The sequence below is a fragment of the Phacochoerus africanus genome, chromosome 11 (genome assembly GCF_016906955.1).
Source record: "Phacochoerus africanus isolate WHEZ1 chromosome 11, ROS_Pafr_v1, whole genome shotgun sequence".
Lineage (NCBI taxonomy): Eukaryota > Metazoa > Chordata > Mammalia > Artiodactyla > Suidae > Phacochoerus > Phacochoerus africanus.
This window is the reverse complement of record NC_062554.1, coordinates 21,441,921-21,459,646: the sequence shown is the minus strand read 5'-3', so window position 1 is coordinate 21,459,646 and position 17,726 is coordinate 21,441,921. Positions and strand designations below refer to the sequence as shown.

The following is a 17,726-nucleotide window of genomic DNA, read 5'->3' as shown; positions in this document are numbered from 1 at the left end:
TGGTTTCCGGGCCCTCGGACTATTTTAAGGAGCGCGCGCGACCGTAGTGGCCTCAGCCCTCAGCCTGCCACGCTCCGGCTCCCGCTCCCTCCCCCACCTCTCCTGTGCTCCCGGCCGGCATGGGTCCCCGACTGGGCTCGCTGCTCTCTACCCTCCTGCTGCTTCTTTCCGTCGCGGGCACCGCGCACTGTGACACTCCTGCCAACTGCACCTATCCTGACCTGTTGGGCACCTGGATCTTACACGTGGGCCCTGGTGGTTCCCAACGCGATGTCAACTGCTCGGTTATGGGTAAGCCGCCTGCGCCCTCGGACACGCTCCCTTCTCGCGCCTGCCCGGGGCTCCTTCCGTTCGGTCCTTGAGCCCTTCTCCCCGCAGCGCCCCCTCCGAGCTCCCAACTAGCTGGAGGCCAGGGACGTCCTGGCTGGACTTGGGACCCCCCCTCCGGGTGCCCTTTCCTGCTCCAGGGCAACGATGTCAAAGTGGAACTGCTGAGAATTTCTAACTTCACTTAGTCCTAGTTATCCCCGGCGCCTCAGCACTTTTTCCAAGTACTTTTTTCCCACTTAGTTTGTGGTTTTGGTTTGGTGAGGAGGAGAGTTGAGACCGTGCCATTTTATGTTTCCGTCCAATCTGCAGTTTTTTATTGTGCCAGTGAGAAATGAGCTCAAAGACTCCAGAGAATATAGCAATTAAAGTTTTCTTCTTTTAAGTTGTGGGAAAGTGCCCTTATGCCTGGCGATTTTGATTTGAACACGTGTTGTTGCTTCTAGTCTGAGAAAACTTACGGTACCACTCCACAGTTGCATAGATTGCAGGGAGGTAGTATATTAGTATATAAAAGTTTTTTTTAATAACTCTTTAGCCAGTAATTGTATTTTGAAATGCTCAGAGCCAAGTACAATGCCTAGCTCATGGAAGGCTCTCAAGAAATATCGAGTGTTTGAACACCCTGGGACATTCCAAATTCCTTCAGATGACACAACTATCCCAAAGACAAAGAATTTAGTGAAGGGAAAAGAAAAAAACACACAACCTTGGTTCAGGAGAGGCACTCTAGTTGCACACAAACCCTCTGCCAACTTGTGACTTGTGCAGAATGGGTGAAGCTCTCAGCTGCAGTTTCCTTGTTAACAGAACACAGACTGCCAGGTCATTTGTTACTAAAACAGACTTATAGAACTGTCCAGCTCCAGATAACTGTAGCATTTCATAATCCTGGGCATCATAACCATTTTTTCTTTTGAAAATTGAAGCTGGAGGTCCAAAGCAGAAGGAAGACCAGGGATTTGCACGTTTCTGTCACAGAGAATCTCCTCTTTCAGAGTATTAATTCCGAAATGTGGAAAATGTGAGTCCCCACTTTCTGAAGGCTAAAAGTTTAGTTCCTGTCAGTAGAAGTTAGTTCTACAGGCTAGAACCACAAGTTTGCTGAGTACTTTAGAAGCATTCACATTCTGAGGTTCTAAACTGTAGAGCCATTTAAAAGAAAGATACCCCATTTCTTCTCTAAAGAGATCATTCCCTTTATTCTTCTGATCTGATAGGTCTTTTTATATTTTTACATTTCCCCTTTTTGACTACCATTTTGTCTTCTCCCCATTTCTGCCTGTCATTTTCAACATCCCCCCTTTCTCCTTTTCGTCAGTGGAAAAATTTCTAAAGTGTTTGTTTGCTCTGGTAATGACTGTACTGTTCTCTCTGCTGCTGGGCTCCTTCATATATCTTTCGAGCCTTCATTTCAGTCTTGCCTTAGATTCCTCTGGGATTATCCAGAGGAAGGCCATAAAATGGGGAATCATAGCTTCACAAGCCAGATCTACCCAAATCAGGGGTAGCATGAAAGGAAAGCAGCTTAAAAAGATTAGAAATTAGAGAGGGGATTTTTTTTTTTTCCCTCCTGTTGAAGTTCAAATAATTTTCCTTTGTTGTGCATTTTCTTTTCTTTAGGACCACCAGAAAAAAAAGTAGTGGTGCACCTTAAGAAGTTGGATACAGCATATGATGACTTTGGCAATTCTGGACGTTTCACCATCATTTACAATCAAGGTTTTGAGATTGTGCTGAATGACTACAAGTGGTTTGCCTTTTTTAAGGTTAGTTCTGTTGGGATATGCATTCATATTTTTAATGATCTGATACCTGAAAACTCTTCTAATAAAGAGACACTTGGTATTTTAACTTTGGATTAAGATGATAGCCAGAATTGATACATACCACTTTTTCCAAGAGAAATTAGATGGTGTAATTTTGCCACTTTATTTGAAATTATGACTTTGATAGCTTTAAAAAAACACATCTGATCTGTGTTGGTTATTTTGGTAAGTATGAGTAGATTCTTAATTTATTTTCTTTATTACTACACATTGATTTCTAAACATTGATTTAGTCACTTGGTTTGTACTGAATCTGTAGGAAAGATAGAGATTTTATAAATTTCTTTATCTAAGGGTTATTGTACTGTCCTCTTGTTAGCTCTGAGAGATTGATGTAAATGACTCATTGAAGTATTATAATATACTAAATATATATATAACACACTAAAATACTTATAAAATATATGTAATTATACTACACTAAATATATTAATGTGAATAACTTAGTTGACTAAACTAAGGCATTGAGATAGCACTGGAGTTACTCCTTGGGTTAAAGTAAAAGGTAGCCCAGCCAGGCCAGCTTGTTTGCTCTTTCCCTAGGGAAAAACTATGGTCCATTCTTAGAGCCTTACTCATTGCTTCTAATTATAGTCACACTCTAGGTTAACATAGTTGAGCACAGATTGCGATCCATCCCTGAAAGCCTTCTGAAGTTGGAATGTTTCCTGTTAGAGAGTAAATTGTTAAACTAAATTGAATCCATAAGCCTGAGAATAGCTGTTTCTTATTACAGAGTATGAATAAATAAAGACAGGCTTTTTCAAAGGATAGGGTCTATAGCCTAAAACATCTGGTAAGAGTTAGCCAATTACAGGGATTCGTGGGAAAGTGAGAGAATGAGCCCATTAAAGATGGTGGAAGACAAAGCACCAGCAAAACACTAACTTTTAAATTTATCCTGATTCCTCACAGGGGTTGTGACTTAATCACTAACTATGATATGTTATTAACATCTGAACCAACTAAATTTCTTAGAATAAAAACAGCAAATACTTTTTCCTATGAGGACTCATTTTTTAACAGGAAAAAAGAAAAAAGAGATAGAAAAAAGTTATCTCTTCTCACCTGGACTGGCTGTTTGATATTCAGCTGGTAGGAACCAGTCTTTCTATGCTGGCTGTTGAGGGCCAGCTGTCTGTTTTATTGGTTGAAGCCTACGCTTGACCAATTATTAAATATTTTTTAATGTTACTCCTAGATACTATGGGTTTTTTGTTTGTTTGTTTTTATGGCCGCACCTGTGGCACATGGAAGTTTCCAGGCCAGGCGAGGGATTAAATGTGAGCTGCAGCTGAGAACTCTGCTGCAACAAGGGATCCCTTTAACCCACTGTGCTGGGTCAGGATTGAATTGCACCTCCAAAGCAATCCAAGCTGCTGCAGCTGGATTCTTAACCCACCGTGCCATAGGGAGAACTCCAATATTATGTGTTTTTAAAAATCATAGCAGTATCTGTATGAATTTTCAAAACTGTAGTATCTACGCTGTAGATGAGATTCCATCTGAGTGTAATTCTTGGTCTGCGTATTGACGAGCCTAGGCCTTTGCAGACCTCTTGTAGATACTCTCCTACGCCCTTCAAAGGTTCTTTGCCTTCAGGTTGGGAGCAATTGCCCATGGAACTGATGTACAAGGAAAGAGATATTCACGACAGTCCTTACTGTGTACCCTCCCCTCCTCCCCCTCTTCCTCTTGCCCCTCCTTTTCCCCTCCTTCTTTTGTTGATACAAGATAGGTACTTAAGCAATATTTGTTTAAAAAATGAAAATGAAGTAGAATTAAGTCGAAGAATAGATGGAATACATTATTTAAGTACAAGATAGGGTGCCGTATATAACTAGATGAGTAAATAGTTTTATCCATTTGGCTTAGAAAACTTTTCATTCCTCACTTTTGTAGAAATTGGAAAAATAGTGGGGAAAACTTCTAACGTCATGGTGAACTAATCAGAAATAAGGAAGGGCAGCTACCCCTCCGTTAGTATTTTCCCTGTCAGTTTGTCTGTTTGCAGCTTGAATAGGAGCCTGGAGATGGTGAGGACTGAGGAAATGGCTGGTGGCTAAAGAAGGAATTGGAACACTTCTTTGTACAGTTGACCCTTGAACAACACAGGTTTGAATTGCATGGATTCACTTTTACAGAGATATTTTTCAATAGTAAATATCTCATTACCACAAGATCCGAGGTTGGTTGATTCCTCAGATGTGGAACCCTGTCTGTGGAGGGCCAGCTATAAGTTGGTTTTCAACTGCTTGGAGGGTCAGTGCCCCAAACCCCGTGTTGTTCAAGGGTCAACCCCTATTTCTCTTTAACTCACAGAGTAAGCAATTTTTTTTTTCCCCCATTACTTCAGAACATTAGTTGCAGGTCAATAGAAAACCACTTTTTAAAGCCAAATAAAGTTCTCAGTGTACTCAGCCATAAATGGGAAGAGTCCATATATATACTGTTGTAGGGGAGTACCCTACCTGATCCTGTTTCTGGATAGCGTTCCCTCATTAGGAATAAAAATAGGAAGAGTGTACTTCTGCTACTAATAGCAGTATATATTTTAAAGTGTCAATCCGGTACGTTCCCTTTGTGGCTCTGCTGGTTAAGAACCTGACTGGTATCCACAAGGATGCAGGTTTGATCCCTGGCCTTGCTCAGTGGGTTAAGGATCCAGCATTGCTGCAAGCTACAATGTAGGTCGCAGATGTGATTTAGATCTGGGGTTTCTGTGGCTGTGGTGTAGGCCAATGGCTGCAGCTCCAATTCAACTCCTAGCCTGAGAACTTATATATGCCTTGGGTGCAGCCCTAAAAAGACAAAAGTGTTGATTTGACCAGAACCATTATCAGGACCATGTTTTTTCCTGCTGAAAAATCAGCCACTCTTGTCAGTAGGTAGGCCTTGTGATAACGATCATTATTTCAATAAGCAGAGTAGAACAGACACAAGATACTAGATTTCATTTAATGTTTCCCTTAACATAAGTAATTCAAGATAAACATGTTTTGCAGAGTAATAAAATGCCATGTTCTCTTAGCAAATCCAGCTGAAAATGTAACGAGGGGCAGCAGCATTTAACAAATTTAAGAAAAATGATAAAGTAGAGCTGATTTTACATAATAGGATAGACACTTTGTGTGACACTTAACTTAAAAAGCTTGCTGGGTTTTACTGTTAGGCACCTGCGTATTTCCTATAGCGGTGCTGGGCAAATCATGCAAATCATGCTGGCTGTGTAACTCAAGAAACCGCATCTAGATAGCGCATCTATTTCATAAACAAAGCATATGGGAATTTTTCCTGTAAGTTTTAGAAAGTATCTTTTACTTTAAAATTTATTTTTAAAATGAAAGAAAATTATCAGAACTTACCCAGTATTTACTACTCGAGTGTCTTATGTAAACTACAACATAACCCACTCAACCTATTCATTGCTGTTGCAGAAATATCTGACAAATTTTTGCCATTTATACCCTCCACGATTATTCTACAAATCAGCTGGATTTCCGGATCTCTCCATTGACCCATACCACCTCTGAGTCCTTGTTTCCTTTTGCCCTCTTCTGATATGCTTTCAGGAGATTTTTTTTCTTAGAGTGTTCCTGCTAGAGTTCGCTGAGCAGGTAATACATGCAGGGTATTCCATTCGGCTCGCTCCACCTTCTGTTCCCCCAGGTTAGCCTGTAGCTCTACAGAGCAAACAGCTTCCACATCATTCTCCCTGCATTCCAGTTGTGAAGCTATAGTGATCCTATTCTCTTGCTAGGAATTTGCTTTATTATGTTATCCTTATTCAGGCCTCACTTGGAACATAAGCAAAAGTTTTCATGATTTGAGGTTCCTAAACCTTTTTTTCCTTGGTTTTAACTGCCTAAGAAATCGGGAGTGGGGGATCTTTTTTTTTTTTTTTTCTTTTTTACATGTGACTTCAAGCTAAATAGAAGCTTGGAAGGAAATTTTGACACTGAAAATTTTTGTATAGTTTTGAGTTAGGCAGGAAGCACTAGGTTTATATTTTTAAAAGACACTTTTTTTCTACTCAACTTCCTGCAGACATTGTGATAAGAACACTTCATGGGGTTTAGAAACGCAAATGAATTTAAGGTTCATGCAGGCAGATACCTGAGCATTTGAAACAAGTTTATGTAAAACAATGAAGCGTAATTCGACCTGTGGCAAAATGGAAACTTTCCTAGAGACATTCAAATTCAATTTTCCTCTAAAATAACGTGCTGGCCAAAATAAAAAGACAGTACTATCTGCAGGTCAGTTTTTAAGACGATCAAATTTTAATAGCATTACCATTTGGTTATAATTAGCATGCTCCAACAAATATGTACCCTTTAAAAGTACCCGTAGATGAAAAACAGCCCATCTCTTATATAAAACACACAATGTAGCAAAACAATATAAAGGATGTTTAACTATGGCTGACTTTTTGATAGGTAGCTAAGTGATAATGTTTTCTTCCTATGCTTTTATGCACTTTGTTCATTTTTTATCACATGCATGTATAAAGCTCTTCTACACTATCCTCTATCAGACTGCCGAGGTAAGGAGTGGAATGAAAACAAACATGGCTCCGAAGAATACCCTTGAGTTGAACAGGCTTTCTAACTTTTACTATTTTCTCATTTTACTTTCTCTGAGGCTGTAAAAGGGAGAATGAACTCAGATTTTATTTTGAAGACTAAGCTACTCAAGGGCTGAAGATGCATAGAAGGGAAACTAGAATCATTATGGATGGAAATTTTATTTGGTGATACTCAAGCAAACAGTAAAGTTTTTGATTTCTTTCCTTTTTCTTTTTTATGGCTACACCTGTAGCATATGGAAGTTCCCAGGCTTGGGGCTGAATCGGAGCAACAGTTGAGGCCTGTGCCACAGCCACGGCTACATTGGATCCTTAACCCACCGAGTGAGGCTAGGGATAGAACCCACATCCTCACAGAGACCGCACTGGGTCTTTAGCCTGCTGAGTCACAACGGGAACTCGGAACTTCACTGATTTCTAATTAAGTTTTTGTTTGGGACCCACCAACTTTACTAGAACTATAAGCTTAAAAGCACTACCATGAATATTTCTAAAGCAAGTTGGTACTCAAAAAAAAAAAAAAAAAAACCCAAAAAACAGAATGTTGGAAAATCCGTAACAGGGGATTTATTTGCCCATTTTGTGTGCTAGTAAATTTCAAGCTTGTTGGAACAGCCAGAAATGTCAATCATGGAGTTCCCTGGTGGCTCAGCAGGTAAAGGATCTGGCATTGTCACTGCTGTGGCATGGGTTCCCTCCCTGGCCCAGGTACTTCCACATGCCATAATTGTGGCCAAAAAAAAAAAGAGGGAAAAAGAAATGTCAATCATGTGTTTCTACAGTGGCACAAGACTCCCAAAAAGCACTTCCCAAATCCTTCTTTGGGAGTCTTGTGACATTTTTCCACTGTGCCTTCTGGATTCATTTTTAAGTTATAATAATTCAACTTTCGGAATATTTGCTATTGGGATAGATTTACTTGTTTTACTATAGAGTCAACACAGAAAGATGAGTTTGTCTTTTTAAAAAATAACTTGATGTCTACTTTTAAATGTATTTAAAAAAAACCCCAGAAGTTTAGCACTTATTTCATGCCTAGCTATTTGTTTTCTTTTGATGCTTAATCTCAACATAATGACTCAGTTTTCCATTGTAAACCCTTCATAGGATGTCACTGATTTTATCAGTCAGTTTTTCATGCAACTGGGAACTGTTGGGATATATGATATGCCACATCTGAGGAACAAACTGGGTGAGCTCCATTGAAATATTTTAAACGTTCTTATTAAAAGCAAGCTTCCTTCCTCCCTGGTTGTTTATGCAAGTCAACTTGTTTATTCATCAGGGAGAGGAAGATGGGTTCCAGGGAGATTATGGTTTTCATAGAGATTTCTTGCTTGAACCTGCTTATTCGCTCCTTCTTACCTGCCTGCACTATTTTCACTTTAGTATGTTCTGTTGGCACACATCTAATTAGTTTTCTCAACCACAATGCTCTTAACATAAGTGCACATTAAACCAAAAGCTGGCTCCAAGTTCAGTTCACATCCTTGAAATAGCAATACTGCCCAAGGTTGCTGGTAAAGACCCAAGAGGCACCAATGTGAGGCCATAGTGTTTTAGTTCTGTCTTCATTAGGGAAGGTGGCTCTTCCAGAGAAACTGACATACCTGTCACTAATCCCTATGAGACATCACCTATCTTTTTTTCTTATTTTTTATTTTATTTCATTTTTAGGGCCACACCTGTGGCTTATGGAGGTTCTGAGGATAGGGGTTGACTCAGAGCTGTAAGCTGCTAGCCTCTGCCAGATTGAGCCGCATCTGCGACCTACACCACAGCTCATATCAATGCTGAATCCCTAACCCATTGAGCCAGGCCAGGGATCGAACCTGCGTCCTCATGGATACTAGTCAGATTCGTTTCCACTGAGCTATGACAGGAACTCCTCACCTATCTTTTTTTAAACTGGTCCCTTCTCAGAACAGATAATGACTAGGGAGAAAAGGATCTTTTTCATTCGTTATATTCTCCTCACATTTTCAGAATAGATGTTTAAATCACTATTCTCACTGGATCCATAAATTTAGGTGTCTAAAATTTTGATGGAAAAATGGGTGATTAGAGAGTAAAGTTGACAGGGACTTATCCTCCCTTGCATTTTACATAACAATTTTTCTCCTTTCCCTTCTTCTTTTACTTAGCTCTTAAGTAAGGAAGTGAGATATGAAAAAGGGAACTGGGGACAAGTGTTGAAAGACCACAGCCTTATCCTGTATCAGCTTTTTCAAAGTGTTTAGTGGACCAGCAATGGCCCCCACATCTGCCAGGAAGGAATTGCTCATAAGTTCTGTCACTTCATCTTGTTAAGCTTAAAAGGTTGTTCTAGGCAGCCACTAATAACAGATCAAAGTGAAAATTAAAGTTGAAACTAATAAGCTGTTTTTTCTGTATTTATTTCTTACAGTTGAATAAGTTAAATAGATTGCATTAAAATAACATCCTTTAAGAATCTTTAATATCCTGTATGGTGGTAGCTGAGGAGGAAGATTCAATAGGAAAGATTTCCAAAATAAGTTTACCATTTTTCCCCTCACAAAAAATAATCTCAGAATGCAGTTTACAAGATTTTTGCCTTAAAACTCATTCTTCCTCCTAATTAAGAAGACACCTGTACCAGTAGAAAAGCTAGACTTTAGTATTTGCTTTGAAAATGGGATAAATAGCCTTGTACCTGGAAATACATGTTAAAGTAGCATTAAGCTTACATTTAGAATTGGAAAGGTATACATGTTCCTATGTCTGGGTTGCCAGATTAGCAACCTAGACATTTAAGTACATTTAGAAAACTTTACTAGGTTTATTCGGTAGCATTTAATTTAAAATGCATCTGCATGTGCTTCTCAAGCATGTTGGCTGCATGCATGTGTTGCTTAAGCATTCAGCTTTTGAGATTGGCAGCTTTCTGTGAATGTCTTAAATAGCATTTAAAAAAAAATACCAGCATCTTAAATACTAATTACTGGTATTTTTTTATTTAAATTAATATGAGTAAACATTTTTAAGAAACAGTGTGATCCTTGTTGGCTTGTAACTCTAGTTTTTATTGTCTTTTAGTTATTAAATAGAGCATCTGTTGAGGGGCTCTTTTAAAACCACAGCCAAAAACAGACCTTGGGGCTCAGAGGGAGAGCAGCATGCAGCCGTGGACCTGCCTACCTCTAACAGCTAGCAGAGGCCTCTAGCAGCTACAGTCCCTTCTGGAGCCTTTATGTGCATATAACATGCAGAGGAGTCCTGGTAACCTACCTCCAAGGCAGCTGCCCTGCTGAACATTCCTTGGAAAGCAGCAACCACCATTTTGGAATGTGAACAACCAAAGACTACACAGGAAAGAGGAAAAAAAAAATCTGGAAGTCTTAGGTGGCTTCACCATACAGCCTTTGAATAAACACAATCATACCCAACATATTTTTCTCTCCCCCCCCCCCTCGCTTTTGATTACTCTTCTGTTGAAATGATTTTTTCCAAATCTTTACTGCTTAAGACGTAAATTGTTTTATTCTGTTCACAGTGCAAACTTTACTCACAGCTAAATGATCTTCCCGAGTCCTTCTGTAATTACCTTGAAGAACTCCAACATCTATTGTAAGAAAATCAGGCTTCAGAATATTTTGAGATGTAGATACATTATGGGTGGGAAGGTGGCCCCAGAGAGGACACGTTTAGGGGAGAGGGCTTTCTCAACTGAGCCAAACTGCTGAAAGTTGTTTTTTTGCAGACAATAGGCCTGCAGTATCCCTATCTAGAGAGATGGTATGATTATTATACTTTTTTTTTGCATGTTTTTTGATTAGGTGGCAGCCTTGTGCCAAGAACTTGACATACTCTCATCTTTCAAAAATCCTATAAAGTAGATACTACTAGCTTCATTTTACAGATAGGGAAAATCATTCTCATTCAGTGCTTAACACTCACACAGCTTCTAGCTGTAAAATGATGTGGGCTATTTATCAAGCCTGTTTCACAAAGTATTGGTACCTGAAGTCAAATTTGGGTAGAATTTCTGGTGCCTCCCAGTCTGTAGGCATCACAAATGTTCGTTCAATGCACTGCATTGGCTTCTATTGAAATTTTAGGAGAATTGACTTGAAGCTTATGTTTCCTTACCAAATGAGGCCACTTACTTTCTTTCCTAAGCCAGAGTCCCTTTATTCAAGACAAAAATTTACTTTCTCCTTCCCTTTGTAGTTTGCCAAATTGGAAGGAGAGTTTTGGAAACTTCAAATGAAGTACCCTTGCCAAATGGACTTCTCTTAATTACACTATTGTTCAAACTGATTGCTATCTTTTAGCTTTTTCCTGCTAAACAATGGACTAGTTTCCACCTTAGTTGTTTAAAATTGTTTAATACCAGCCTTCATAAACCAAAAATGTGGGGCTACGCCTAATCCATATCACCTGGCAGGACTTTTCCCCTGCATCCCTTGAATTCCTCTGTGAATGGAGGAATCTTTCTCTGCATAGTAGGCTCTCATCATTAATTGGTTTGTATAGTTTTTTATGTCATTTGAGAGGCACTGATCTGTTCTGGGAAGGTTACATCTTATAAAAGATTAAGTAACAGTACATCTGACTACTACTTGGGTATTTTCTTCCATCCTGATAATTCTTTTTTCCTTTTAATGATTTTTATTTTCTCCATTATAGTTGGTTTACATCCTGATAATTATCACTCAGGACCTCAAGGCCACCTCTGTGAAACTCCCTGGCTCTCCATTGGTGGGAGGAATGCCATTATTTTGGTTCCAATTGTACTTTGCAGGTATCTCTGCCCTGGTAGTCCTAACTCTGCTGTAAATGGAACTATTTGATAGCATGTTTTCTTCTTCCAAACTGAAAATCTGTGTTTCTCCCTATATATCTTCACCTATTGCACGCAGATCTTTATCTTGGGACTTTAGTTTGGAAAATCATCCGTATTTCTTCTGTCTTTTGAAAGACATTACTTTCAGAAGTAATACCAACTTACAAAGAATTGATTCTGTAGGGTTCTAGAGGCACAAATCAGAAATGGTGCTATGTTTATATTTTAGGTTGTCTGTCCTAAAAAAAAAAATACCAGGTTACATGCCTCCAGAGTTCTTTCAGAGTTGTGTGTTTTCAAAATGATTGTCTGGATGTAAATACTGAAAAAACAACCAGTGTGTATGAAAATATATTTAATATGGCATTTAAAAACCACACCTATTAATCTGTTGGTGGTGGTGGTTTTTTCTCTTGTTTCTTTGAGTAAATTTGCATGTAAATGTTTGTATTGATTATGGAAGAGAAGACTTGGGTACAAAACTGTAGGTATATGTGTCAGAAGGCCCCATAGCAGATGACTGTTGAGCATTCTCTGTTGTAATTGTCTGTCTTTTAAACTCCATGAGGGCATTGATCAATTACTGACCATTTTATTCTCTATGTATAGCACAATATGTGATAAATAACAGGCCTTCAATAAATATTTGTACGAAAGTGAAAACTGGATAATACATCATTGTTGTGTTATTTTATTGTTGTATTTCTGAAAGAATTGTTGCCTTTGTGTTCTCAGGGGCTATGGTGGACCCTTAGGGCACATTTGTTGAGTGACTTTGTAGAAAACTGATGAGACTTTTAAAGTTTTATTCTGCTTATTTTTAATTTTTGTGTGAGACTACAGAAGCTGTAGAAGGCACGGAATTAAAAATAGTAAAGTGCTAACGATCAGAATTACTGAAAACTAAATTAACTGTCAGGGAAAATAGTGATGATTGCAGTGGTTCCCCAAAGCCTGGATAACCAAGGACTCCAACTAGCCTAGAATACTAATACTGTAAGTTATACCCCAACCCTATAAAGCATCAGCTAAAGATTAGAGTAGATGAACTCTAAAAATTCTTAAGACCTCACACTTCAAGAGTTTATGAGCAAGTAAGTGAGGGATGAGTCAAGGGATTTTGGCCACCCCGATGGGTGTCACATTGCTATTTTCTTAGCTAGTATTGGAACATAGATTTTGGTTTAAACTGAATATCTTTTGGGTACCAGAATAAATGGGCACCCTCCATTTTCACATGTAAATCCAACTGCCAATTCCTTTTATAAAATGCTGGGAGATACTCTGTTGCAACCATTGCAACAATTTCCCTGGCAATTTCACAATTCACTGAAATTCAACTTTTTTTTTTTTTGTCTTTTTGCTATTTCTTGGGCCGCTCCCGTGGCATATGGAGGTTCCCAGGCTAGGGGTCCAATCGGAGCTGTAGCCACCGGCCTACACCAGAGCCACAGCAACGCAGGATCCGAGCCGCGTCTGCAACCTACACCACAGCTCACGGCAACGCCGGATCGTTAACCCACTGACCAAGGGCAGGGACCGAACCTGCAACCTCATGGTTCCTAGTCGGATTTGTTAACTACTGCGCCACGATGGGAACTCCTGAAATTCAACTTTTTAAATAAATGGTTAAATCTAGTTAGTAGGAAGAAAACTAGAGCTAACCCTTGAAACTGACAGAGGGAAGTTTGTTTCTGAGGAAAGACGTGACACTCTTAGGTGGACTGGCAAAATATCACTTGAGTAAAATGTGCCTTGTTCTTTGTTGTCATCTAATGGCCGTCTTCACACTCCATACCTAACAGCAGGTGGAAATGGTTAATCTGCACTTACATACACTAAACAAAGGGCAAAAAGTTGAATAAACATTCTGTTCTTCAGTATTACTCAAATGTAATCTCTGTTCATGTGTGATGTGTCTTTAAACCACTGAACTTTATGAACCATGTTCTTTTCTGACATGGTGAATGATCTTGATGGCTTAGACCTAGCTGTCCGAATTTTTTATGTATTCCACAGTGTGTGTACATATGTTTTAAAACATATGAAATATTAAATGATTAATATTTGATTTATTTATTGTCACAAAAATGTGTCCTGCCAAAATCTATTTCATGATGATTTCTTTGAGAGTAATATAAAAGTATGTTTCATTATCATGATTTTGTTGCCAGGAGAAATGTAAAGATTTCTGTTACGGATAAGTATCATTACCACCAAGTTTCAACATTTGGAAACAATTTTCTGATTAAAATCTTTTAAGTAAAGAAGTTTAGTTTTGACATGTTAGTAGAGTTCAGAAGAATTACTGTTTGGTGTTTAATGTTAAATGATGACAATTTAAATGGACAAATTTTAAAACAGACATTTGCTCTATTAAAAAAGATTAAATAGTGAATACTGCAGTGCTGGAACTATTTCAAAATATCTCTTTTCGAAAACTTTTTTTTTTTTCTTTTTTTCTTTTTAGGGCTGCATTTGTGGTATATGGAAGTTCCCAGGCTAGGGGTCGAATCAGAGCTACAGCTGCCGGCCACAGCCACAGCAATGCAGGATCCAAGCCACGTCTTCAACCTATACCACAGCTCACAGCAATGCCAGATCCTTAACCCACTGAGCGAGGCCAGAGATCGAACCTGAATCCTCATGGATGCTAGTCTAGTTCGTTAACCACTGAGCCATGAAGTATAAAAATTTGGAGTATAAAAATTTTTTGATGGCATAAATAAAGTCTTAAACAACTTTGTATCTCCCACTGTAACAGATGGTAGTGTTTATACTGTTATTTGTTTAGTGTTTTAAAACTTTTCAAACTCTTCAAACTTCAGTGTTGTCTTTTATCCTTGATAAGAATCCAATGAAGTAGATATTATTTCTATTCTCAGGAGGCTCCTTAGTTGTGACTAGCTTATGGTTACATAAATGTTAAATGGCAGAACAGGGATTTAGAGGGTAAAGTCCTTTTTACTAAACTGCATTTTTCTCATAGCCAGTTCATTACTAAAAGAAGTGTTCAAATATTTCCTAAATATAATCAAGAAAACAGTGGAACAAACGATATGATTCCCATCCCTACCCCCAGCATCAAAAAGCAGTTGAGTAAGAGATCTAGGATAAATAAAGTTATAAACTATCCAACCTTTTTTTTTTTTCAATTGGTTATTATTACTAGGTAATTGGATAGAATTGGGATAACTGATAAAGTGAATGATAAATTGAAGAGGGCGGTTTTGAGAATGTTTGGCAATGGTAGTTTTGAAGAAGCAACTAGATAGTTACTGAATCCTAGCAGTTTTCTAAACTTAAGTGCTAGGGTGTGGAGTTTTTCAGATTTTAAGCAATTATCTACTTTGTTGCAATGAAGGTTGTCATAAAGTAATAGAAACTTAAATTATCCCATCTGTGCAAGGCAGTATTCTGAGACTGATGTTTATATAAATAAATGAAAACCCTTAGGAAAAACTGGCTACATTTCAAGCTGGATAGTGTGGCCAAAATTTCAACTTAATTGGTAATAATGTTAGAAATCAAATAAGATTTGTCTTACAATACAGGGGAAATGACAGATACTTTAAGAACATTCAAATCAAGGAAGTAACAGGGGCACAGTGTGTGGTCCTCTCGGAATTATGGTCCTGAGCTTCTGGGTGGGAGGCGGGAATGTAAATACCTCTTTTCTACTAAGTTGTAGGCATCCTGCACAGTGTATCAAAGCCCTCTCCTACCTTTCATAAGGTAATTTCCAGGCTCTAAAAAACCAAATTGTTTTAGATTGGGGAAACTACAGAATAATATAAAAAATTTTAAGGAGTTCCTATCGTGGCTCAGTGGTTAACGAATCAGACTAGGAACCATGAGGTTGTGGGTTTGATCTCTGGCCTTGCTCAGTGGGTTAAGGATCCAGCATTGCCGTGAGCTGGGGTGTAGGTTGCAGACGCGGCTTGGATCCCGGTGTTGCTGTGGCTCTGGCGTAGGCCGGTGGCTACAGCTCCGATTCAACCCCTAGCCTGGGAACCTCCATATGCCAGGGAGCGGCCCTAGAAAAGAAAGACCAAAAAAAAAAAAAAAAAAGACAGAAAATACAGAGACAATAGGTTACTTGTTCAGGATCACACAGCCAGTAAGAGAGAGACTGAATCCAATCTAGGTTGTCAGGCCTGTAGAGCATGTCCTTTACCTCTGCCCTATATCAAAAACCCAAAGCAAAAAGGTAAAAAGACCGAACTAGCCAAGATAACATAGGTATCTGAACAGTGGGAAATGACCATGAGGGCTGCTGGAGAATTCACGTGGCCCTTAAAAGGGTCTTGGGCAACAATCTGGATCTGACTCATGAGAGTTTCCAGTTTTTGTTCTGTTTTTCAGAAAATGAGTAAAGCAATGATTTTTATAAACTTTGAACTCATATTTTAATTCTCTCTTCTCCATTTAACTTTGCAAAGTCACTTTCCATGAGGAAAAAAATGCCTCTTATCCCAAGGAATCATTGTGAGGCTCACACATAGATGAAAACCTTTGTAGACTGCTCAAGCCTTCCCTGCATGGTTTCTAGGCATCTCCACCTAGCCAGTGCTTTCGGTAACTGACCTATATGTGTACTTCTCTAGCACTTTGAGAGAAATCAAAGGCTATGAAGAAATGGTGCATGGTATTGAGAAGAATGCTTAGTTCTGGAATCTTTATAAATTCTGGTCCCACCAGTTCCTTTAGATCTTTTTTTTTTTTTTTTTTTGCCCCTGAGACTGTATTATCTTTATGTTATCTTGCACCTCTAAGATTCGTAAGTAATCTGTAAAATGTTTATAAAGTATGATGTGACAGGTAAATGTTATTATGGTCCTATAGTTCTATAATATTGAAGATGAAGGGTACAGAGTCGTTGAACAAATATGAATGGTAAGGGTCTGCAGCACAATTGCTCATCTCCGGTGATTTTTTTTCCCCCTCCAATCAAAATAACAAGTCATCCTTTCCCTCACAGGGGAAGTTATTTGGTGTTAGTGATCATGCCTATAACTGACTAGTTGTGCCAGCTAGGCGAACGAAACCACACATGGGGCCTGTTTCTTCTAACCTGAATGCCCCTAACTCTTTTGCTATGTTGGGACAGTCATTTCATCTGTGATCTAAATTTCTGCTTCGATGGGGAAATTTCTCAGGCTTTTCCAAGCATGGTTAACTTGCTGAACCACAGGATTTTGGTTCAGATAAATAACCACATTATTTACATGTTCATTTATTTCATTGCAGTCCCAATGTCTTAAGGTCTGGGGCTACATCAATACGTATGTGTGTGTATGCCAGCATCTAGTGTGTGATGCCTGGGAGATGTTACAATACCAGTAGTATTTGATAAATAAATGAAAGCGTTTAGCAAAAAACAAAATAGGTTATATAAGTAATGATTTTTTTTCAGGAAGTGTAGTCATAATCCCTGACAGATCAAAGTTAGCAGCCTCTAGTAACATCTGGCCATTCCTCATAAACGTCCTCCTCTAGGACTTTGTAGGCTTTGAGTTTCATTCTTAGGAAATAATATTTTTTTAAGTCATGAATTTCACAAAACTTATATAACTACCTCCATTTTGTAAATAACCAAGAAAATCCTACCCGAAGACCCACTTCACTTTTCATTTTCATAAAAACCACATTTCACAAAATTTTACTACTTGCATTCCACTTAACTACTTACTGTCTTCTAATTGTTTCTCTTAATAGATCATGGGTTTTCTTTTCTTATTGTTCTCTTGAGAGGGATCCGTAAACTTTCTTACAGGGCCAGATAGTAAATGTTTTAGGCTCTGTGGCAGCTCCTCAGTCTTGCTGCCATAGCACCAAAGCAGCCAGAGATAAGATACTGTAAACACGGAGGCCTGGCTGTGTTCCAGGGAAACTGTATTTATATGTATAAAAGCAAGCAGTCTTCCCTAGACTTAGTTTGCTCACCTCTTTGCTATATCTCATATTTACATAACATTTTAAATGATAAATATGAGGAGGGGTGAGCCAGACTGGTGCTAGTGAAGATATTCTTACCCTGAGGTAGGGAGACAGGCTTCACAGTATCACAAGCCACCAAGATGGAAGCAAAAGTACATATGCATGGTCCACAGTAACTTAGGTGGAGCTTAGTGGGCAGTGAATCCCAGGAGGCAGACCTAGGTCTTTTAAGGCC

At 38.8% G+C, this 17,726-nt stretch overlaps 1 protein-coding gene across 2 annotated transcripts in view; it reads left to right on the top strand.

Moving 5' to 3' along the window:
* The first annotated feature begins 10 nt into the window (after window positions 1-10).
* The window catches only part of CTSC (cathepsin C), a 36,573-nt gene continuing 18,857 nt past the window's right edge, over window positions 11-17,726 (top strand). Inside the window, exons 1-4 of one of the 2 annotated variants that reach the window (XM_047751844.1) lie at window positions 22-291; window positions 1,951-2,096; window positions 7,852-7,936; window positions 9,802-11,836. In XM_047751844.1, the coding sequence (XP_047607800.1) occupies window positions 120-291; window positions 1,951-2,096; window positions 7,852-7,936; window positions 9,802-9,812 (414 nt within the window). In that variant the 5' untranslated portion in view covers window positions 22-119 and the 3' untranslated portion in view covers window positions 9,813-11,836. Of the gene's footprint in view, window positions 292-1,950; window positions 2,097-7,851; window positions 7,937-9,801; window positions 11,837-17,726 lie in introns of those variants that run through there. The other variant, XM_047751843.1, reaches the window with a different exon arrangement.